General features: G+C 34.1%; 2 protein-coding genes across 6 annotated transcripts in view; both read left to right on the top strand.

Annotated features, from left to right (window-relative positions):
- The window catches only part of LOC114340427 (uncharacterized), a 643,253-nt gene extending 639,208 nt beyond the window's left edge, over nt 1–4,045 (top strand). For 4 of the 5 annotated variants that reach the window (XM_028291178.2, XM_028291164.2, XM_050655885.1 and 1 more), the window contains one exon: nt 130–4,045. In XM_028291178.2, coding sequence (XP_028146979.1) covers nt 130–506 — 377 coding nt within the window. In that variant the 3' untranslated portion in view covers nt 507–4,045. The remainder of the gene's footprint in view (nt 1–129) is intronic. The other variant, XM_028291194.2, reaches the window with a different exon arrangement.
- The window catches only part of LOC126887942 (uncharacterized), a 500,758-nt gene that overhangs the window by 328,739 nt on the left and 146,413 nt on the right, over nt 1–25,606 (top strand). The window lies entirely within an intron of this gene.

The following is a 25,606-nucleotide window of genomic DNA, read 5'->3' as shown; positions in this document are numbered from 1 at the left end:
TGTTTTATGGATTTATTTTTAATTGAAACAGTATAGAAAACAAACGTTTTCAGTGTTTTATTGGTAGATAAAATGAACTTCCATCAAGTAACGGTCGAATCCATTAATTAATTGAATATATATTTACAGTTCCGACACTGAGATTCCGAGATTCTCTCCGGCTCCAGTACAAGCCTCCAGACTACGTCAACAAAGTTCAGCGTCACAGCTTCCCCTCAGTAAGATCCAGATACAACACCGCAGATGCCCCTGAACATAGCTACGTTGATGAGAGTAGCATCCAACACTCAAACCACCTCAACGGCTACTACAACTACCTCCCTCCTAAAGATTCCCCAGCCGGCAGCCCTACCAAAGCTCGATTTATCGAAAGGGGGGTGCCAGAAGGTGCTGCAAGTGTCTCTCCTCAGGATTCTGTAAGCCTTCAGAATTCGAGTACAAACACATCTCCAACTAGCATGTCACACACAACTTCAAAGCCACTTTTTTATGCCATGAACGTCTGAGATTCGAGTGAGGCTAAGGCTGTAAAGAAGAAAATTTCTATCAGCACTGCAGTGTAATAACGATAACTGATAAATTAAAAACAGTGAAAAATGATTTAGGTACCAGTGGTTAAGCAGAATGAAACCTGATCCTTTCTGACTTTTCTTTGTATTTCGATACATTAGTATCCTGAGGTTACCAAGTTTAGGAGACCGAACACTTCTTCTTCTTCTTCTTTCTGTAATAATATGACTCTGTCTGTTTTTTCAATGTGCCTCTAGTAAGTTGTGGTTCTATCGTTTTCGTGGTCTTCCCACTGATCATCTTCCTATATGGACACCGTCTCTCGCTGTCCTGACTACCCTATTTATTGTCATTCGGCTTATGTGGTCATTCCATTTTATTCTTCTGTTTCTTACCCAGTTATTAATGTTATCCACCTTGCATCTCCGTCGTATACCTGTACTTCTAGCTCTATCTCATAGAGTCTTACCATCGATTTTTCGAAGGGTTTTCATCTCCGCTGTTTCGAGCAATATTTTTGTCCTCTCTGTGTCGGGTCTTGTTCTGCCGCGTATGTCATTATTGGTCTGATGACTGTTTTATAAATTCTGCCTTTCATTTCTTTTCCGATATTTTTATTTCTTCATATTGTGTCATTCAGTCAACCTGCTGCTCTATTTGCTCTATTCACTTGAGCTTTCACTTCTGTTTCGAGTCTTCCGTAGCTAGATAGTGTGATGCCTAAGTATTTAAACTCCATCACTTGTTCTATTATCTAACCTTCCAGCTCCAATTTACATCTTATTGGATCTGTTATTATAGCCGTGCATTTTGTCTTTTTGAGGAAATTAACATGTTAAATTTTCTGGCGATTATGTTAAATTGGTGCAGCATACGTTATAAATCATCTTCACTTTGAGAGATTAGTATTGCAGTCCGCCTAGCACATTATTTTAAGTTGTTTTTCTCCCATTTGATATCCTTTTTTAGTACTTACTTTTTTTATTATTATCGACCGAACACATTTTTGTTAATTCTTATTTAGCTTCGTTACTATTACTTGTCTGTTTTTATGTTCTTTTAGGCTTATTCTAATGACCTAATTACTCCAATTCCGACACCTTGCTGAATGTAGGTCTCTCCCAATTGCTTATATCTTGAGTCTAATCCACTGTTTGCCTACTATTGCTCTTATGCTATCTACCCATCTCTTTTGAGGTCTTCCCATGCTTCTTGGTCCCCTTTCTCTTGCTCTCTTGCTCCTTGGTCTCTATTCCACGATTCTCCAAGTCCAAATGTTATCATCTTATCTGGTTATGTAACCTGTCCAGCGCCACTTCATTTTTGTAACTTTTTCCACGATATCCATGATATTCGTTCTACGACGTCTTATCTCGGTGCTTCTAATTTTGTCTCTCAGTGATATTCCAAGCATGTTTCGTTGCACAGCCCTTTCAGTTGTTTCTGTTTTTGGCAGATTTTCTGCTAATAGCCGTAGTTTTAAGCCACTATATCGAGTACACCATTTCCTTTGTTATATTCGTCGCCTTAATACTATAACTTGATAACTCGAAATTAGTAGTTCTGAGATAAACGGGTTTAAAGATTTTAAAGATATTTGTGCTGCTACCATAGGCGCCCATACCCATGGGCCGTGGCCCCCTGGCTTTTCGGGTGCTTTAAACTATATATTGTTATCCCTAGTGTACAAAATGTGATGTGCAAAATCTTCACGTCTGACCCCCCTGAAAATTTTTATATGGGCGCCCATGGCTGCTACCATGATGTTGGTATATAAGGAATTCACTCTGCAGCTCTTAAATACTATTCCTTAACTTTTTGGCTACTGATCTATTTAGTAATACGGTGGAAATTTGTTTTCCAATATGGAAAATAACATGAAAAATTAAAGTTATCAACTTTTAGCACTACCGTAATGTTAACATTTGGTAATGTGGCATGTCGTGCCAAGTTGCATATAAGTAAACTTTTTAACAAAACTAATATTTTAAGCATTATTTTAGTGAAAATTAGCCCTCTGCCATAGCGGTTGCCAGATCTGCTAACAATTCTCGAATGTTTGCATTAACATGAACCGAATAAACAGATAGCAATTACGTGGTAAGCTCAATGGTTTCAGAAAAACACGTGCTACAACTAGATAACTAGAGTTAGCTAGTTGTAGCATTCAGTGTATATCGTATTCACGATTATTTCGATTAATCAATATCGTGATAGCTTATCTTATCAAGTTTTAGCACTGAATATTAGGGGTATTTGAGTTTTATCAACTTTCGTCAATCACAAATAAATACTTAACCCGTTTGGAGAGAGTTATCAAGTTTTTATACAATATGGAGGAATATAAAATACATCTTGTGAAGTAGTTATCTCAAAAACGTCAATTTTGGAGTTATCAAGTTATAGTACTAAGGCGACGAAATTATCTCTAATTCAGCTCAAGATGAAATTTCTGTCATATTTCTTGGTGCGTTAGTTGCGTTTTTTTCAGAAGCCTCTGTTTTCACTCTGCTATACCAATCAAAACAGATTTCAAAAGGTTGTAAGTGAAAATTTCGAGCAATAATTCTGTTCTACTGCATAAATCGAATCATCCAAACGTGTCATCGTTGTAACATTGTGGTATTTAATTTTTTTATTGTATATAATGGTTATGTTGCTTTAGATAAAGCATTATTTGTTAACATTTGTAGGTTATAATAACCAAAGGCAGAAACATTTTTTGTTAAATATGAGGAAATTCGTAAGTTCAAATACCAAAGGAGTATCACCAGATATTTATATGGGTGTATTGTTTTGTCTCTTATTAGAAACATATATCTTTAGAAACAGTGACGCACCCAGGGTTATATAGGAAGGTTATACCGCCCCCGCCCCCCAGGGCATATAAAAATGTTTAAAGAATAGTAGGAAAATGTAACATGTCTTTTACAAACAATACAACAAAATTTCGGTGCCCTAGCCAACCCCCAGAAGAAAATTCTAGGTGCGCCACTGTTTACAACTCATATTTATATGTATAAAACAACTTTAAACCAAAAGTTTATATCTAGAAACCAAAGAAATGTAAATTATAAAGTATTATACATCAATTTAAAGGAAAAAGTATCAAATAAATCCAACATTATTATTTCAGTAAATAAAAATAAACTTTTATAAGAAATATAAAGGAAATAGTCAATATGAACATGTATCTATAGCATTTTTGTTGTGACTTAGTAGTGACCTAGCTACTTCAAATTTCGGTATTGTTATTTTTTTCTACTTTTGTCTTGCATGTTGTTCTCTAGAAAAAAATCGAAAAAATGAAATAAATAAGTAAGACACATATGGATTATTATTAGAGAGCGGAATATATGCAACACAACATTACCAAAATATGCGCATATATATGCATTACTTTTACTACAAATATGCAGATATTTTTTCTAAATTTGTCTAAATATGCAAATGCATATTAAAAATACTCAAAAATAAAACAATATATTAAATATAAACATTTATGTTTAAAAAATTCAACCTACATTTATGTTTAATACATATTTATTTTTCACATAAAAACAAATGAAATGACACACAAAACTTGTTTTTATAATTAAAAACAAGTTTTGTGTGTCAAAAAAAACACTCTTTACAGAAAAATTTCTTTTGTGGGACATGATGCTTTTGTTTGTCAGTTCCTCATTTAAAAAATGAAATGTGAAAACGAACGTAACTTACGATTTTGGAACAGGCCATGCAAAATACTTTGTCTCCACTTAGCTTTAACTCGGGAAAACACTTTATCCAAGCACTTTTTTGAATGGTAGACATATTTAAATTTAATATATACCAATCACTTCAAAAACATTAAATACGATACAACGTTTACTTTAAACAAATGTTGGCCGGAAACTGACAAAATAAATATTAGACCCTTAAAAGCAGGTAGGTACCTACGACTTGCTACGCTAATACAATAATATTTTTCTGGGAACATCCATAATTGTTAAATTCAGGTAGTAATGGGAAAGTCCAGCTAGATAATAATGAGCGATAGATAGATAAATAACGAGCTCGTTCATATCGAAGTTATAAAATTCCAACTAAGAGAGGAAAATTTTAAACTCTTATATAATTTATTTTTAAAATATGCAAAATAAATCGTGTTTAGCTTAAATATGCAATGTTGTGTTTGTTGCCTGAAAATATGCAATATATGCATCTATATGCACTTTGCATATATTCCGCTCTCTAATTATTATCATTATCATTGTTACTTCAGGTTTAGTTGAGCTCTGACCTTGTCTAGTTGGTTTCACCAGTCGATTATGTCCGTTCTCTTTCCGTCTACTCTATTCCTCCACCATGGCCTTAACCTGTCCTACTCATTCCCCTAAGCTAGCGCATTCGATTCGAGTGGATCAACAAAAATCTAAAGAGATTCCAATAAGAGGTGTAGTTCGACAAGGATGTATCCCCTCTACTTTTTAATATGTACTCAGAAGAGATGTCTGAAGAGGCTCTAAAAGACATCAATGAAACCGTATTAATTAACGGAACAATAGTAAATAATCTCATCTCATTGGACGGCTCACAGTCCAATATTCTTTTCGATCAACTGTGCTTTGGCATTATTTGTACATGCCCGTACCACTGCAAGGCTCCGTTTTCCAACTTTTTTTGTAATTGAGCATTCTACTTCCATTCTGTTCCATATTTCTTCTATCCTTATTCTATCCTCTCTGGTGATTTGTATACATCTTCTCATAAAGTCCAATTCAACTGTTCGTATTTTATTTCGTATTATTATTGCCATTGGCCATACTTCCGCTCCATATAGAGTAATATTGAGCACTATGCTCTGAAAGATCTTTTTTTTTTTTCTTTGGTTAGAGTGTTGTTCCGTATAACTCCATGGAGTGCTTTCGTGGCTTATTTTCCCCGTGTTATTTTCATTTCTATATCTTTGCTTATCCCTAATAGTCTTACACCTTGTACGATAAAGCTAGTACATATGTGAGATTATAAATATAATCTCATAGGGTATAATGTGGACTGTAGTTAATAAGGATTGCTAGGTTCAAGTTGGAATATATAAAGTTTTATACAGACAATATTCATATATGTAATGTCTGTCCCACCTTGACTTTACAGTACACGAACATACGGCAATACAATCGTTATGGGAGTTTTTAGCGCGGCGATGCCGATTTTCTTCAAAAGAATTTTTAATCGGACATTACCAAGGTCCTAAAAATGTAGGTCCCTAAAAATGTTAAATTAAAACTAACCCACTACAGTCAAGTAAAACAATATTTTTCATTGTTTGTTTGTGAGTGTTTCGAAAAGTAATTAGCAATTTTATAATCGATATGCGTAATAACTGTTTTTGGTTAAGAATGTTAGAATATTCAACATTAAAAGTGGATGTTGTTCTACGGTTGTTAATTTATGTATTGACAGTATAGACAGTTCAGGTGCGGGAGCACGCCAAATAGAATTCTATTTTAGTGACGTCACGTTGCCTAGCAACCGTCCATTCTCCCATTATAAAATTCTATTTTGTGACGTCACCAAAATAGAATTCTATTTGGCGTGCTCCCGCAACTGAAGTAATGTCAAGAAAAATATAAAATAGATTGTCAGTCAAGTTTAAGTAAAGTTTTATATTGTCCTACCAGGTCCTACAGTTGACAATAAATAAAGTATAATTATTGTTGATGGTCAGTTCACCTAAATTAAATTATAACAAAGAATATTAAATAAGCCTAAAATTATTACTGATAACATTGTACTGAGTAACTCATTGCTTATTTGGAAAATTTGGATCCCAATTACAGTTTATTGTTATTCTTAATGACTGATTTCCAAGATGAAATTAATGTCATTTTAATGAGTTTATATCCTACGACAGTGGCAGTGAAAGTGAGGAAGACGGGATTATAGAAAGAAGCTAAAATATATAGTTTAAATGTATTTTAATTATTTCTGTAGGTACCTACGTATTTACTAAGGTTTAACAAATTTATGCGCTTGAATAAATTATTATATAAATGTTTTATACAAAATTACTTTTATTTTGTTCACAAAGGTATTTTTCGAAAAGAAAAATGTTTTAGAACCCCTGACAGCCACAGAATGTCAATAATATTAATTCCTAAGTTATCAATAGTTATCAATAGTTATAGTTATCAATAATAGAAAAAAGTATGTTTCCTTAAAACCTGTTTCTGATAAAATTTGGCATCACTGTTGGTCATAAGAACCTGTACTGTAAAGTCAAGGTGGGACGCACAATAGATAAGAAGTCTTACCAAACTGTGAAACCTGGTCCCGAGCGCTAAAGCCGGTCACACACGAATTGACTGTTCCCGTTCCACGTGCCTCGTGTTTTGACTGCTGCGAAATCGTGTATGCCGTCACTCGCGAATTAACTGTTCGTGCACGACTTTTGATTGTTCGTTTCAGCCCAAAAGAAAGACTGTACAGTTCAGAGATAAGCGGTACCCGAGTTGACTCTTCGAAAGGTCGTAGAGAAAAGAGATTGATGAGATGCACCGTCAAGGGATAAGCGGTACCGAGTTGATCCGTCGAAAGATCGTAGAGAAAAGAGAAAGATTTCTTCTGTCGCGATTCCAAGTGTCAAAGTACTATTGTCTGTCTGTTAGGGTGAGGGAAAGAATTAGGAGGGGATGGACTAGGTGGTACTGGACAGGACAGGGTTGGCCTGATACTTATTTAAAGTTAAGGATTGTAATAAGAGATTTAACACAGTAAAAGATATAATAATTTTTTTGACATGTGAAAATTGAGCACACCTCTTAATAGTCTCTTCTAAACTTAAGTTCAAATCTGCAATCTCGGATCCAATACCTACATATAAGTATTCTCCCTTACGCATAGGTATTTATCTTGAGTCCCCATACCTGATACTCTTCCTTTAATTTTTTTATGTTATATTCCATGCCCTCCCTGTCTTGTGTAAAAATTACTTTCGTAAAAATGACTAAAAATGGTCATCGGCGAAAAATAGCGAATGAAATATATTCTTTTCTACTGGTCATCGTCCCACATGTTCTATACCACCTTTTCAGAGCCTGATCGATGTACCTATATGTTAAAAAGTGTTGGTGATAGACCACATCCCTGTTTGAGGCGTTTTGTTGCGATGATTGTTTTTGTTGTTTCATTGCCTAACTTTATTTGCACCTGTGTTCCTTTATACAGTGTTTGTGTTATATTCACCCATTTCTCTCTAACCTGCATTCTTTTCATTGCTTCCCACAGTTGTTTTCCAGGGCACGCTATCATATGCTTTGATTTGTTATATTTCTGTTTATTTAGAATTTGAAATATGTTATGTGAACTAATACGGTCTAAGTTTGAGAAACAAACATGATAATCCTTTGGTATTTTTGGTTATATCGATGTGTTTTGTTTGTAGCTTAATTCTTTAGATAAATTGTTGATGTACGTATTTATCAGTATTACTAAACAAAGGAGATGTTTATATTTATGTGACTTTTTCATATTTTATTACTATTCGACTATTTTACATTGTTTTCAATATTTTGTTGAATTATATTATATCCTTAGGAAAATCTCAAGCCAAAGTAAAATACCGATGTCTAGAATATTACCAAATGTTGAATAGTATATAGTCCAGAAAGCCATTGCGCATCCGCTAGGAAAAATATTCTAATTCGGATTTTTTGCACAATCTTACTCAAAAAGGACTCCTTTTAACAAATTTGCATGTTGCCAGGACCAAAAGGTGGTCAAAAATTTTTTAAACGTTTTTTTTTGTTTTTTTCCTAAAATTATTATTTTTGCATGGAAAAAAGGTTTTTAGGTTTTTTGGATCATTCCAAACAGAAAAGGTCTTTAGTGACTTTTCTCTAAAAATGATAGTTTTTGACATATAAGCGATTAAAAATTGAAAAATTGCGAAATCGGCCATTTTTAACCCTCAAAAACTATCTGAAAAACTGAAAATTTGAATGTTGCCAAGGTAGGTAGATATTCTTTAAACATCGATTGATGAAATCCCGAAGAGTTTTTTGCAACACAATATTCAAAACTCCTTTGTTTTTTAATTGCTAATCAAGTGTGCGCGACACTATTTTCCACCGACAGTATGGTGCAAATGAAAGGAATAAATTCGTTATTTCGTAAACCGGCGACTTTAAGAAAAAATCCCGAAATAGTTCGATTTTTATTTTTAAGTTATGATATTGCGGCATATATGGTATACTAGTGACGTCATCCATCTGGACGTGATGACGTAATCGATGATTTTTTTAAATGAGAATAGGGGTCATGTGCTAGTTCATTTGAAAGGTTCTTCAATTCTCTATTCAGTAATGAAAACATTTACATAATTATTTATACAGGGTGTACAAAAAAATTTTATTAAATTAAATTATTTGACAAAAAAAGTAGTAGAAGAACACCCTGTATAAATAATTATGTAAATGTTTACATTACTGAATAGAGAATTGAAGAAACTTTCAAATGAGCTACGACACGACCCCTATTCTCATTTAAAAAAATCATCGATTACGTCATCACGCCCAGACGGATGACGTCACTAGTATACCATATATGCCACAATATTATAACTTAAAAATAAAAATCTACCTGTTTCGGGATTTTTCCTGAAAGTCGCCAGTTTACGAAATAACGAATTTATTCCTTTCATTTGCACCATACTGTCGGTGGAAAATAGTGTCGCGCACGCTTGATTAGCAATTCAAAAACAAAGGAGTTTTGAATATTGTATTGGAAAAAACTCTTCGGGATTTCATCAATCGATGTTTAAAGAATATTTACCTACCTTGGCAACATCCAAATTTTCAGATTTGCACATAGTTTTTGAGGGTTAAAAATGGCCGATTTCGCAGTTTTTCAATTTTTAATCGCTTATATGTCAAAAACTATCATTTTTAGAGAAAAGTCACTAAAGACCTTTTCTGTTTGGAATGATCCAAAAAACCTAAAAAACCTTTTTTCCATGCAAAAATAATAATGTTAGGAAAAAAACAAAAAAAAAAACGTTTAAAAAATTTTTGACCACCTTTTGGTCCTGGCAACATGCAAATTTGTTAAAAGGAGTCCTTTTTGAGTAAGATTGTGCAAAAAATCCGAATTAGAATATTTTTCCTAGCGGATGCGCAGTGGCTTTCTGGACTAATATTCTATTCATCAATAGGTCTTTTTCATAAAGATAGAAAATGAGACAGCAATACATACCTAGTGTTAATTATTTTACTACTTTTAATATTTCATCTGCATTGGAATTACAAAAAAAAATACTGGATTTTTGTCTTAATAGGAATTTTTTCACTGTTTGGAATTGAAAAATCACCACAGGTGTTCAAAGGTTGATAATTTTATAATTCGAATAGTATTCAAGTACATTTCAAATGGCTGCTAAAAATTGCTAAAATAGGTGTAAGTGGAAAAAAAAATATGATCTGAAAATCAATGAAGGGAAACCCAAAGTGATGGATGAAACCCATCAACATCAAACAACAAAGCCAAAATTATTATTAGTCATAATTTTATATCTAAAACTCTAGTCTTGAAGTAGTAGACAAATTCACATACTTAGACTTTGTCCAATGTGAATTCTCTTCCAAAAGAAATAACTCGGAGAATAATTCTAGCAAAAAATGTCTACTTTGAACTAAGTAGAGAAATAAAAGGGAAATTTAACTCTGAAAACAAAAATTATAATTAATGCACTCTATTTTATCAATACTGACATAAAGCATATGAAACCCTTCTGCTTAGGGGAGAGTCGGCTATTGGTGCGCACCTAAGGCAAATTCTGGATATTTCACAAACTTGAAACATTTCAGTTTCCAACTTTTTTGAAGATATACTTCAAGGGCTTAGATATAAGCCATACCTCGTATTTTTTGCTAACATCACCACAATACACAGAAGTCATTTTGATCTGACACGAGATCGTCCATCTTATCATCATGGCTTCAGTTCACTTTCTGAAATAACTTCGGAGCTGTTGTGTTCAAAAATTTTCCTTTTTGTACCTTTTTTCAATTTCATGGTTTTCTCTTTGCTTTTTTCTCTACTGTGACGGTTGTTTAACGCTTGTTTAGGTTTTATTACGCAGTCACCAAACGTAAAAAATGCCTTTATATACCTTGCCGGCTAATGGTGCGCAATGCGCACCATTAGACGACGTTACACTGATAGAAACAAAATGTAATCGAGCAAAACTATGTATATCAGTGTTTAAAATGATATATAAATAAAGGTTATAAGTACTATTTAAACTATATTTCTGTCAAGAAAAAAAGTTATCGCTTATTTTCTCAGATACATAAACAATATCAAACCACGCGAAAACATGTAAACGATAACAGCCAACAAGTAAAGTATCTCCCGGCGACGTTCGTTTGTGTCGGATAGAGATGCGCACAATTACCCGACGCACAGCATTAACCGACTCTCCCCTACGTTTCAAGGCAGATCTTGAGAATAATGTTATGTGGCAGATGTAAAAATTATAATGGAGAAACAGTAACAACTATGAGGTATATAACAAATACAAATACATATCGGCTGAAGAAGACGAATATCTTAGAAAATAGGAAGATTGAGATGGGCAGGACATCCTGCATTATCACAACAGAACAATTCTCATAGAGTCAAATAGATATAGAGGTAGGTTAAAATCAAGATGGAATTGTGGAATTGATTAACGCAAATAATTGTTGCCACAAACTGGCAATAGATAGAAGTGAATAGCGAACAAATCTAGGCTCTACTTTAGTGTTTAGCAGCAGTGATGATGGTGAATAAGATAGAAACTGCAGGTAAATAGTATGGTAGAAAGTACAGGATCAAATTCAACATGTAATAAATGAATATACACTCTAACAAATCAACAAGTGAGTTTTAAGCTCAAAACGCAACTGTGCCTCTTCTTCTGTTAAGAGTTATTAGTTCAAGAAGATAATAATATTGTTTGGGCTAATAATTTGGTCCTGACAAATAGCAGGTTCTATGATTTTTTTTAAAAAGGCCTGTGGAACTCAGAGAGTAGTCAACAGAAGCGAAGCTTTTGTTATTATCATTGTTGAAGGGAAATTTCAAGAATAATTGCAGAGGGAATGAAATTCTTCTTAGCGTGCGTAAATTCTTAATCCAAGAAAGTTTATGACGGTTCGGAAATATTTTACCATTAATATTACTCTCTTACTTACTTACGCTTCCAGTTTCTTACACGTAGTATCTGTAGCTGTCCTTACTTCGACTCTATATACTTATTAGTATTCTGGCAGAGTAGGTAGAGAAGAAAATAATAGAGTCGTAGGAAGATATGGGGAACAAATAACCAATGACAACGGAATGCGTCTTAGAGATTTTTGTGAAACAATGTCTCTCAAGATTATGAATGGATTTTTTCAACATAGAGACATCCACAAATTTACATGGATACAACCTACTAGGAATCTGCGCTCGATAATCGACTATGTAATTCAACGTCAAACTTCCCAGCTGAAAACCACTGACGTAAGGGTATACCGTGGATCAGAATGTGGATCCGATCATCGTTTACTAATGGCCAAAGTGATAGTTAACTATCGCAAAAACAATAATACTCAGGTACAGAATATAAAAAAAGGGACAAGAAGTAAGATCTCATAAATATAACCTAGAAAGCTTGAAAGAAGACTCAACGAAATTTCTATATAAATTACGACTGGCCACAAAATTACAAAATGTGGGACGAGAAAATATAACAGCGGAAGAATTATACCAGCAAATTAAAAAATACATTCATGAGGCTGCAAGTGAAGCTTTGGGGTATAAATACAAACATGAAATAAAAAATACAGAATGGTGGTCGGAGAATATGCAAACGTTAGTAAACAAGAAGAAAACTGCTTATCAGAAATGGATGTCAACAAGAAAGGAGGAAGATCACAAGAGATATGCAGCATTAAATCGAGATGTAAAAAGAGAAGTAGTGAAAAGTAAAAATGAGATGTGGGACCGAAAATGCGCAGAAGTGGATAGGTATATGGGTGGAACAAGAGTTGGGCAAGCGTGGAAGGTAATAAAGTCTCTCCAGAGGGAAGGAAAGGAAAAATCTAACATAAAGTTAATAGATCTTAAACAGTGGAAACACCATTATGAGATTTTACTGACAGAAGATAGATGTAAATTCCAAGAGATCGAAATGGAAGAATTAGCCGAACATACACAAATAGTTGAGATAACAACCGGAGAGTTAAGCGAAGCCCTCAAAAGATCTAAAAACGGTAAAGCTGCAGGACCTGGAGACATCCCAATTGAGTTGGTAAAGTACGGACCAAACATATTACATGAGATGTTGGTTCAACTATTTAATAAATGCTTAAAAGGACAAAATATCCCTGATGATTGGAATGTTGGATACATCAGCTCAGTATTCAAGAAAGGGGATAAACGCATATGCTCTAATTATAGAGGAATAACTGTTACCAGCTCAGTAGGGAGGTTGTACGGTCGAATAATAAAGAAAAGAATAGAATCAGAATACGAAGACATGGAAGAACAAAGTGGATTTCGTGCAGGAAGATCGTGCACTGATAATATATTCGTTCTGCAGCAGGTAATAGAAAAACGGAAGGCAAGGAATCTATCTACCCACCTATTGTTTGTAGATTTGGAGAAGGCATACGATACGGTACCTTTGAAAAAACTGTTTCAAACATTGACGAAGGTAGGTCTCAGTAGAGAGTATGTGGATGCTATCGCAAATATATACAAAAATGCAAGAAGTGTCGTTAAAGAAGGAAACTTTATATATGAATCATTCCCTATATCAAAGGGGCTTAAACAAGGATGTTGTCTGTCTCCGACTTTATTTAAAATATATATTCAATCATCGCTAGAGCAGTGGAGGAAACAAGTATCCGGAATGGGAATAGACATAGGCAGTGGTAAATGTCTAACAACTTTGTTTTTTGCAGATGATCAGGTAGTCGTAGCGAATGATGAGGAAGACATGGACTACATGTTTAGAAAACTAAAGAAAGAATATGAAAAATGGGGCCTTAATATGAATATGTCAAAGACAGAGTATCTTAAAATATGGGATGATGAAGAAGATCCAGAGTTAGAAATTAGAACCACGAAAAGATGTAATGAATATAAATATCTCGGATCTATAATATCTAAAGAAGGCACTACCAAAAGAGACATCGAAAAGAGAACGCAGCAGGGCAAAAAAGCGGTAAACATTCTGAGCTCTCTACTGTGGTCTAAAGATATAAGGCAAGAAACGAAATTGACAATCTATCGTACCTTGGTAGAGCCTATTATGACTTATGGGGCAGAAGTTTGGCAGATGACAAAAAAAGATAGGAAAAGAATAGAAGTAGTAGAAATGGATTATCTAAGGAGAGCGTGTGGTATATCTAAAAAAAGATCACATCAGGAATGAAGATATTAGAAGGAGGACACATACTGTATATTCCAGTGTAGATAAAATTGAAACTAGACAACTAGTGTGGTATGGTCACGTGAAACGAATGAATGAAGATAGATGGCCAAAGAAAGCTTTAAATTACATACCACACCAAAGAAGAAGAAGGGGAAGACCTTCAGTTGCCTGGGAAGAAAATGTACGGCACATCATGAAAGATAGAGCCATCAAAGAAGACGAATGGATGGACAGAAAACGATGGCGGTCGAAATGCGAGAAGCGGCAGAGGCTGTAGGAACCTCGCTGATAGATAGATAGAGAAGTCATGACATCGGAGAATACGAGTCTTGAAAGGTATACTCACATGGCAGCTGCAAGGTATCTCTTTCACTATTATATCGATTCGTGTTTGGAATAACTTTATTAAATAAAATCAAAAATGAAAAAGTTAGGAGAATAATAATTCTAAGCAACGTTATAGAGAGAATTAAGACGTGATTATAGGGTTTATAGCGGAGATATAGGACAATTGATAGACCATAAAAATGGAAGACGTATGTCAGTCTTGTACCATTAGAACTGGGTGATGATCCGACCAAAGATGGTGTAAATTTAATATATCTGATGTTCCAAATTAGCGCCTATAAAATCTGAAAAGTATTAATAATACGAATATCTAATACTATATATACCTAGAAAAAGAAATGGAATTAAATGGTATTTACGAGCTAAATACATCCCTGAATTACAAAACAGGAATTGACAAAAACAAATACTAATGGAATAAATTTTAATTTGCTCATTATTTTTAGCAGGTATTAACATTGCACTTTACGTCTTTATGAAAAAGACCTAAACTCTCAGAAACGTAGCTCTATTTTCGAATATTATAAAACTTGTTGTACTTTGTATTTAAAAGAGTTTATGACCTCTATCACCTGTTTCTTCATCATTTTATTTAGTTTTACTTAACAGTAGCTTAACATTTGCCAAAGGACAGTGGTTATAGAAACGTGCATACAGGGCGCTCAAAAACATTTAGAAAATAGTCACATAATGCTCAAACTAAATGCGTTGTGAAGGTTATAAGTCCTGTGTGTACATCTGTCGTAGATTTAGGTAATGTTGCTAAAAACGTGGCTTGTCATGAAATGTGTGTTTCAATTGGAAAATATTAGTACAATATTACTAAACTAAAAAATGGTTAATTTTAAAACCTTTTTATTTATAATACATTTATTAACAATCAGTGTATACAATTATATAGCTTAATATCATGACTACAGAGTTTAATGACTCTATAATGGCGTGATGGACTGTGTTTAGGGATTTCTCTTCCTTGTTACATTCATAGGTTTGTCTTCAGTCTTCTAGTATTGAAGTGTGGTTCAATAATTAAATGGAGTATATTATTGTTGTGATTTTCTACTTTATAATGTTAACGCAGACTATTGTGTTATGATCATCATTTAGTTCTTCTTCTTCTTCTTAAATCCGGCAAGACTCGTTAGTCATTGGCACTTGGTAATAAGAGCTCTGTACTACCTTTGTAAGACCTCTGATTTTTCCTTAAACTCTAATAAGGCATGTGGTCTCAACGAAGACTAACAGTTTTCTTATTGGTACTTTTAGGGTCTTTTCTGGTTCAATCCTCAGTTGACTAGTGAATTTCTGCCTCATATCACTTATTTCACTAATTATCACCATTTCAGTTACCGTTCTAATCTCTCGTTTATTGAGGTTCCTCAAATTGTTCCAGAATTTCTTATCAATATTCTTAATTATTTTTTTAGTCTAGATATGCCCTTGAGTGGCTCATCTTTCGATGATTCCTTATCGCCCACTTCTCAATCTTGTAGCATCTTTAGTGATGCTACAGAAAGGTTCTGGGCCTACACACACTACACAGATTTCTCTAGAATGGTTTGTCAACAGATCTGCTCGTTGGTACCCAGACATCCCTTCATTACCCGGCACCCATATGACAGACACTTTAGCATCATTTACCAGGTTGTTGAGAGATTGTCACCAGTTTTGATTTATTGAGTTGGTTTGTTACTGCCAAAATAGCCTCTGTGTAAATTTTGCATCTCTCTGCTTTGGGATCAGTTTTTTTCTGGATGATGCGTTTATCTTGACTATCTGATGGCTATCTTTAAGTAGTGAATACACATTTCATCTCTGAAGTTATAAATCCGTGAGAATTTGACAATTCTCTAAAACACAAACATGATTTTAACGAAATTAGAGATAGTGATGCGAAAATGATACTGATTTTCCGTACCGTTACACAGCCTCCCCAACGATTTCAACTTGGTGAAAACCACAGATTGGTATCAGAACCAAAACCCAAAATAAACTGAAACGGTCAAAACAAAAAAAGAAGAAGACTAACATAATGTAGTCTCATGACAAAAAGTTAAACTAGATATTCGACTTGATGAGTCGACTCCAGGTGCGGTTCGTTGGCTCTTAAGCACAACTACCAATGGCATATTTCTATGAAAATGGCTCTAACCTAACCAAAAGGTGGAACAGACGGAAAAGAGCGGTGGAGTATATCGTCAGAAAATATAGAAATACAGGGTGTTTCATTAATAATTGTCCATATAGTAACTGGAGAAACCTTAGCACAAAATACGAAGATTTAACCTAAAACACCTAAATAAAATGTTGTTCCTTACTGAGTTACAGGGTGTTTTATCAAAAAATTTAAAAACTATTTTTGCTCAGCATTTTAAAACTATTTGACGTATCCTTTTCATACTTGGCAGAAAGTGCGGCTACTAGACACACTAATAAAGTATGATAAACAAACGTTTCTAGCTACTACCAGAGGCGTACGACAGGGGATGGTGAATGGTTGACCCTTCTCACATTCTACGCCACTGGAGGAATTACTATTTTAGTGTCATTTTTAGATTCTACAATACTTTCTACGTAAATAATATACTCTTCATTGGTAACGATAAAGTCATTAGTTTTCGAGATATTTGAAGTTAAATATGAAACTGCACAGTTATTTTGATTAATTTATGATATGATTCATATGATTAAAATTTAACAAATATTTGTACCCAGTACTTTAAAGCTATTTGACATATCCTTATCATACTTGGCAGACCGTGTAGGTACGGGATACCCTACTAAATTAAGATAAATAAACGTTTCTAGCTACTACCAGAGGCGTACGACAGGGGATAGTGACTGGTTGACCCTTGACAAATTCTACGCCACTAACGAAATTGCTATTTTAGTGTAATTTTTTTATTTTGCAATACTTTTTATGTAAATAATATACTCTTCATTCGTAACGATAAAATGATTAGTTTTCGAGATATTTGAAATTAAAAATGAAGCGACACAATACACTGATCAAAATAACCGTGTCGTTTCATTTTTAACTTCAAATATCTCGAAAACTAATGACTTTATCGTTACGAATGAAGAGTATATTATTTTCATAGAAAGTATTGGAGAATCCAAAAATTGAACTAAAATAGCAATTTCGCCAGTGGCGTAGAATTTGGAAAGGGTCGACCATTTACTTGCCCCCGTCGTACGCCTCTGGTAATAGCCATAAACGTTTGTTTAACATAATTTAGTAGTTTGTTTAGTATCTATACTTCCTGCCAAGTATGAAAAGGATACGTGGAATAGTTTTAAAATGCTGAGCAAAAATAATTTTTAAATTTTTAGATAAAACACCCTGTAACTCTGTAAGGAACCACATTTTATTTAAGTGTTTTAGGTTAAATCTTCGTATTTTGTGCTAAGATTTCTCCAGTTACTATATGGACAATTATTAATGAAACACCCTGTATAGTTGGAACCGTATTTTTGATTTTACAAATATAGGATATAAGGAATACTTCTTCTTCGGCTGTTTCCCATTACGAGTTCGCTGTTTTCGTCCTCCACAGCACTCTATTCTCCCAGTTGCCATCCGTCTTCTTCCCGGCGTGACACAGTCCAGTAATCTTTTCGGCCACCTGTGCTCCAGCATCCTTTGTTCATGCCCGTACCATTGCAGGGCTCTGCAATGCGATAATATTGTACCTACCCTGCATATAAAGAATGCTAATTGAAAATATCACGTTGTTGTTGTTTTTGCACAGATTAAAAAACCGTAAAATGGTTGTCTTAAGTAGTTTATTTCTAATGTTTTCATATTTAACAGACATTTCATAATTTGTCCATTTTTTGTATGTAGATACACCAAAAGTCTACGTCATGTTGATTGTATTTCTCATCTCACACTTGTTAAAATATAACAAATAGGTAAGGTTTTAGGAATTGTAAAAGACCAAAAACTAATAAAAGAGACATATTTCAAAAAGTATATTTTAAGACATTGTAAAAAATATTTTTTGTCGCAGGTGGTATGAAATGTTGTTGTGAATGAAAGGAACCCTTTTAAAAATGTAGATTATCAATGAAATTGATAAATTTTTATTATTTTATTATTGTACCTAGCATTTATCTAGGTTGTAATATGTGAAATAATTTAAAACTACAATAAAATTGTATGGTACTTAGTTTTTTGTTTGATTACGTCCTTTCCGTTTTTGTTTTTAAAAAATATGCAATAAAACTGGACTATGAAATAACACACAATACCGAATGAGAACAAATGCTCAGGTCAAGCAGATGTATAGTAGACCAAGAGGCAGCGCTAAAAAATCTCTTTGAATTTACTAAAGCTAGATTTTTCACAGTTGATTACTGTGAGTGTGTAGAGAAACATACTGCGGTCGGTCAAGCGAAACGTAGAACAAGGGTTACTGAGAGGGTATCAAAGTTGCACTCCTACGAAGGTAATTAAGGCTGAAAATCAGTACACACATTCTAAATTAAATATAAATAAAAGTTATTATAGTCGGTCAGCTGTATGACGGGACAGAGCCGGTCGGTCGGCCCCAATAGTCGACTGAGGAAATGAAGCATTTTGGCTCGCAATTTTTTCGTCCAGCATGGATTTACTTGAAATTTTCACAGAAGGTAGGGAATAGTCCAAGGATCATTTTCTATATCATGCCGCTATCATACGCTAAAACTTTGGGGGTGGTTGCCTCCCCATCTCGGAGGGTGGGAAAATTTTATTACATTTTAACCATGTAATTTGATGGAAAAGGTAATTCTAAGAAAAAAATGTTTTTTACATTTTCTAGAGTAAAAAAATAATATTTTTCGAGTTATTCGCTCTTGAAAACAACAGTTTTTCGACGAAAAAATCGCCGTTTTAGAGGGTTTTTTAAGAATACCTCGAAAAATATTCTATATATTTTTGGCGATAAAAAGTTTCTTCAAAAATGATTTTTTAGGATTTTTAAAGAGCTATAAGACTGTGTAAATTGAATTCCGTAAGATCCCTTAGTTGTTAATTGGGGCGGGTTTAAAGGGCTCGAATATGGGGGTGTTTGCTGGTAAATAGAGGTTTTAAACAATATCTGGCTAACTATTCACTGTAATGAAAATCTATGTACGGGGTAATTTTAGTCATAAAAAAATATACAATTTAGTAGTTTATAACTTTTTTCGTATCTTCAGTATTTTCGGAGATATTTTGAAGTAAAAGGTGAAAAATGCCAAATTGCAAAAAATCAATTTTTCTTTAAACTCCAATTTTTCCAAAATTAGGCATTTTAAATAGGTCAAACTCCTTGAGCGTATTGATAATATAAATATAAAAGGAACTACAGAAAGGTAAGGTGAAGACCAATTTTGAATTAGTAGGGTAGTTAGGGGGTTGTTTTCACTGATTTTTTCGTAGAGAAAAGCAGCTACCGACATTTTTTTGATTATAAGTCGCTTAATTTTCATGCTAGAAACTTTTTATTATTTTTTTTTGAAAGGTCTAATTGTATGCTTGAAAAAATATTATTTAAGTTTTCCTCGAAAAATGCAAGTTTTTCCTATTATTTGGCTTTGAATATTTCAAATTATGCATTTGACGAAAAAAGCTATCCTTTAACATGCCGTATCTCGGTTTGTATTGGTCTTAAAGATATTATTGGAAAAGAATTTGGTTTGTGTTACTAAAAGTTACAATTTTGATATCTACAGTTTTTTGATTAAATATATATTTTTCGAGGTATTCTCAAAAAACCCTCTAAAAAGTTGATTTTTCATGGAAAAACTGTTATTTTCAAGCGCGAAAACTCTAAAAATATTAGTTTTACGAAGAAAATCTAAAAAACATTTTTTTATAGAATCACGTTTTCATCGAATTACATGGTTAAAATGTAATAAAAAGTTCCCACCCCCGAGATGGGGTGGCAACCACCCCCAAGGTTTTAGCGTATGATAGCGGCATGATATAGAAAATGATCCTTGGACTATTCCCTACCTTCTGTGAAAATTTCAAGTAAATCCATGCTGGACGAAAAAATTGCGAGCCAAAATGCTTCATTTCCTCAATCGACTATTCGGCCGATCGGCCGATCTACCGGCTCTGTCCCGTCATACAGCTGACCGACTATAATAACTTTTATTTTAATTTAATTTAGAATGTGTACTGATTTTCAGCCTTAGTAAATGGATTTAATTACCTTCGTAGGAAAGCAACTTTGATACCCTCTCAGTAACCCCTGTTTCGTTTGTAACGTTTCGCTTGACCGACCGCAGTATGTTTCTCTACACAATCACAGTAATCAACTGTGAAAAATTTAGCTTTAGTAAATTCAAAGAGATTTTTCAGCGCTGCCTCTCCGTCTATAGGGCGAGCGACATAGTCCAAGAAATTAAATCTTAACGTCTAAAATGGGCTGGCCATGTCCATAGACTCCCTAATAACCGCCTTACTAAGTTATTCTGGGAGGAAGCCCCCACAAGAAGAAGGCCCAAAGGGCTCCCACGAATGTGATAGAGACAATATATGGTCAGGGTCAGACTTAAGAACTATGAGGCTACCCACTGACCCAACTATCCTGGACGACCGTTCGAGATGGAAGAGAGTTTTGCAGACAGCAAGGACCATCCCCGGGTTGTAGTGTATGTAACCTTTAAATATGTAGCCTTTGGTATTGTGAACGCTCCCAACTCGGTCCTGTCATTCTGGAGACTTCGAATTAGCCGAGAGCGAGTATGATCCTTTTAAAAGGCGAGGCAAAAATACTTGTTTACTCGTGTTTAATTTATTCGATTCCTTCCAGAAAATACTAGGTTAACTGTAAATGATATAAATACAAACGATTTTAAATTAGTCATTCAGTCTCGCGTAATTTTAAATGTGTATTTTGATTGTAACGGATTCGGTTTTAAAATGTAAATTTTTGTAATCGGTAATATTTAAATAAATTGTTATATGTTAGAAGAAAGGCAAAGGAGAAATAGAGCTAGAAAATGGACATTTGCTATTATAAAGTGGGGTCGACACAATCGAAAGAGCTGCATCAGGAGTAGAATGCATCATACACTCCAGAAACAGAAAGTTTGTAAAAAAGTGGGAGGCCATATCTGACAGAATAATGGTAATTGAATTTAAATGCAATGAACAAAACAAAAGTATAATAGTGGCGTATGGGCCGAACGAAGACGAAAGAGCAGAACGAAAAGATGTTTTCTGGGAAGAACTATCAATAGCGACCGAAGGAAGTAAAGGATCCATATTAGTAGCGGGAGACCTTAATGGGAGAGTAGGGCAGAGAGATCATGAGTACAAGACAGTAATTGGAATACATGGGGAAAAAAAGAGAAATAATAATGGCAAGAGACTACTCGACTACTGTCAAATACACAATTTAATCGTCACAAATACCTTCTATGAACACAAAGATATTCGTAAGTATACAAGGGAAGAACCTAACAGAGGTGAAAAATCCATAATAGACTATGTGTTGATAGAAAAAGAAAATAGAAGGAAAATCACTGATGTAAGAGTAAGACGCAGTCCAGAGATAGGTAGTGATCATTATTTACTCGTGGCAACAATAAAAGACGAAGTAACAGAGGATCACAACGAAAGAGCAATAACAAAAGAATTTAGAACAATCAAATCATACAGATTAAGACATAAAACTTTAGCGAACAAATATGTAAATGTTTTGAACGAAGAATTAGGAGGGAAAAATTGGGAAAACCTACAAGTGGAACAAATGTGGCAAACATTCAAAGACACAATTATAAAAACAGCAGAGAGAGTTTGTGGAATACACAAAAGCAACAGTAAACAGAAACTAACAGCATGGTGGACAGAGGAAATCAGAAGACACACGCGCAAGAAAAAGGAGATGTGGAGAAAATATCTAGGTAACCGAACAGAAGAAAATTATAAACAATATAGAGAGCAGCGGAAAAGAGTTAAAAATATAGTAGTAGCAGCAAAATAAAAGTCCTGGAAAGATTTTGGAGACAAATTAGAACACGATAGCAGAAGCAATCAGAAATTATTTTATAAGGTCATAAAAGGAATAAGAGGTAATAAACATAAAGAAGTAACATCACTAAAAGATCAGAACGGAGATCTACTGACTGATGAAGTGAGCATTATGGAAAGATGGAAAGAATATTTCCAGAAACTACTACAACACGAACCACACAGCACAAGTGAAGAAGAAGAAGAAAGAACTGGCGAACAAGAAGTTGAATTTATACCAAACATTACAATGGATGAACTATCTGACGCGATTAGGAAGCTAAAAAATGGAAAGGCACCAGGTCATGATCAAATTACGGCGGAAATGATCAAAAACATGGGTGATATGGGACTACAAAAGTTATTAGAACTATTTCAAATGATTTGGAGAGACGAACAAATACCTACAGACTGGGAGATTGGTCTGATTGTACCTATACATAAAAAGGGTGACAACAAGAATTGCAATAACTATAGAGGAATAACTCTGTTAAGGCTGTATGACACTATACATTTTCTTGTATCATTTCTAATATCGTTTCTGATATGTCAAAAAAATGCATAGTGTCATACACAGATACAAGAAACGATATCAGAAACGATACAAGAATTTGTGTCAGGCACAGATTATTGTACAAGAACTGCGCCAATTTCTGCGCAAAGAGCAAAAACGTAAAACCTGCTGGTAAAACATCTAAAATGTCATAATTACTTACTCATAATGGCGGCTGAAATGAAAATGGGATAATGTATTGATGAATTTATTTGTGTTTTTGTAGGTATTATTTATAAATCTTTTATTGATACTTAATATACCGTTTGGTATGGACTACTGTTCTACTAATAACCATATATTTAGCTCCTAGTAAAGTTCAAACTATAAATTTAGGTTTCATGGTGCATAATTTTTTAATAGACGAAAATACAATAGTTCCTAATTTGGATCAAACTGAAGATAATTCTAATGCAAATATTTTAGCACAAATATCAAAACAAAATAAAAACACAAATAATCAACCTCAGTCAACGTAAAATTCTGGTTAACATTAAAATGTTAATTATATAAAAGTTTATAAATTTTATAAAATATTTAAAATCAGCTGTGTCTGTAGATGCAGTACTACCATAACGTGACACAGGGTGACAAACAAAATTTCGACCAATCACGTGCCGAATTTCATACAATTTTCGATACAAGAACTTGCATAGTGTCATACAGGGCACAAATGTACGTACAAGAAATGATACAAGAAAATGTATACAAGAAACGATATCAGAAACGATATTAGAAATGATACAAGAAAATGCATAGTGTCATACAGCCTTTAAGTACAGTGATGAAAGTTTATGAGCTAATAGTAGAGAGTAGACTGATAAAAATAATAGAACCAACTTTAGAAGAATCGCAAAGTGGTTTTAGACCTGGTAGATGTACACAAGATCACATTTTTACGTTGTGTGTGTGTATTTGAGCATTATTGGCTTCGGAGTCAATGTCCATTCGCCAGAATTTCGCCATTTTTACGTTAAACGATATAATAAATAAAAGATTATCTAGGAAGAAAAAAACGTACCTCAGTTTCCTTGATATGGAAAAAGCATTCGACAAAGTACCTAGATCAAAAGTATGGAAAAGTCTGAAGAACAGAAACATACCAGAGAAGCTTATACAAGTAACTAAATCAATATACAGAGACACTAGAAACCGTGTGATAAGTAAAAATATGATATCTGACCAGTTCAGAACAACTGAAGGTGTAAGACAAGGGGGAAGCTTGAGCCCGTTACTATTTATTACTTTTATGGACGAAATAATAAAAGAAACAAAAACAAAAGTCAGACCATTACACATAGGGTATAGAAATCTGAAAAGCACGGAGATAGCAGATTGTACATTTGCCGACGATGTAGTAATTTTAGCAGCGACTGAAGACAAGCTACAAAGAAGCGTAAAAACATGGAACACAGTTTTAAAAAAGTATGGTATGACTATGAACAAAGAGAAATCGAAGGTAATGGTAATAGCTAAAGAAAGAGAGGATGTGCATGTCCAGGTAGATAATACAGAGATTAGACAGGTACAATCATTCGAGTACTTGGGAGTAACCATTGAAGAAACAGGTAGACAGGGAGCTGAGATCAACAAAAGAATTGATAAAGTGAATAGACTGTACCACGCAATAGGAAAAACAATTATTAACAAGAAAGAAGTATCGAAACATACGAAAATCAAGGTATTTAAGGCTATATACAGACCAGTACTTACATACGGATGTGAATCCTGGGTACTAAATAGACAACAGAAAAGTAAGATACAGGCAGCAGAAATGAGGTATCTACGCAGAGTTCAAGGAGTCACTAGAAGGGATAGAGTAAGAAATAACTACATAAGAGAAGAACTGAAAATCGAGACAATGATGGAGTATGTTGAAAACAGACAATTAAGTTGGTGGGGGCATCTACACCCGAGAGGGTAGAAGCTCTAAAGATTATATATATCTCGGTTTGTATTGGTCTTAAAGATATTATTGGAAAAGAATTTGGTTTGTGTTACTAAAAGTTACAATTTTGATATCTACAGTTTTTTGATTAAATGTATATTTTTCGAGGTATTCTCAAAAAACCCTCTAAAAAAGTCGATTTTTTCATGGAAAAACTGTTATTTTCAAGCGCGAAAACTCTAAAAATATTAGTTTTACGAAGAAAATCTAAAAAACATTTTTTTATAGAATCACGTTTCCATCGAATTACATGGTTAAAATGTAATAAAAAGTTCCCACCCCCGAGATGGGGTGGCAACCACCCCCAAGGTTTTAGCGTATGATAGCGGCATGATATAGAAAATGATCCTTGGACTATTCGCTACCTTCTGTGAAAATTTCAAGTAAATCCATGCTGGACGAAAAAATTGCGAGCCAAAATGCTTCATTTCCTCAATCGACTATTCGACCGATCGCCCGATCGACCCGTCATACAGCTGACCGACTATAATAACTTTTATTTTAATTTAATTTAGAATGTGTACTGATTTTCAGCCTTAGTAAATGGATTTAATTACCTTCGTAGGAAAGCAACTTTGATACCCTCTCAGTAACCCCTGTTTCGTTTGTAACGTTTCGCTTGACCGACCGCAGTATGTTTCTCTACACAATCACAGTAATCAACTGTGAAAAATTTAGCTTTAGTAAATTCAAAGAGATTTTTCAGCGCTGCCTCTCCGTCTATAGGGCGAGCGACATAGTCCAAGAAATTAAATCTTAACGTCTAAAATGGGCTGGCCATGTCCATAGACTCCCTAATAACCGCCTTACTAA

The sequence above is a fragment of the Diabrotica virgifera genome, chromosome 7 (genome assembly GCF_917563875.1).
Source record: "Diabrotica virgifera virgifera chromosome 7, PGI_DIABVI_V3a".
Classification (NCBI taxonomy): domain Eukaryota; kingdom Metazoa; phylum Arthropoda; class Insecta; order Coleoptera; family Chrysomelidae; genus Diabrotica; species Diabrotica virgifera.
The sequence above is the reverse complement of the archived record's forward strand: the minus strand, read 5'-3'. Positions and strand labels throughout refer to the sequence as shown.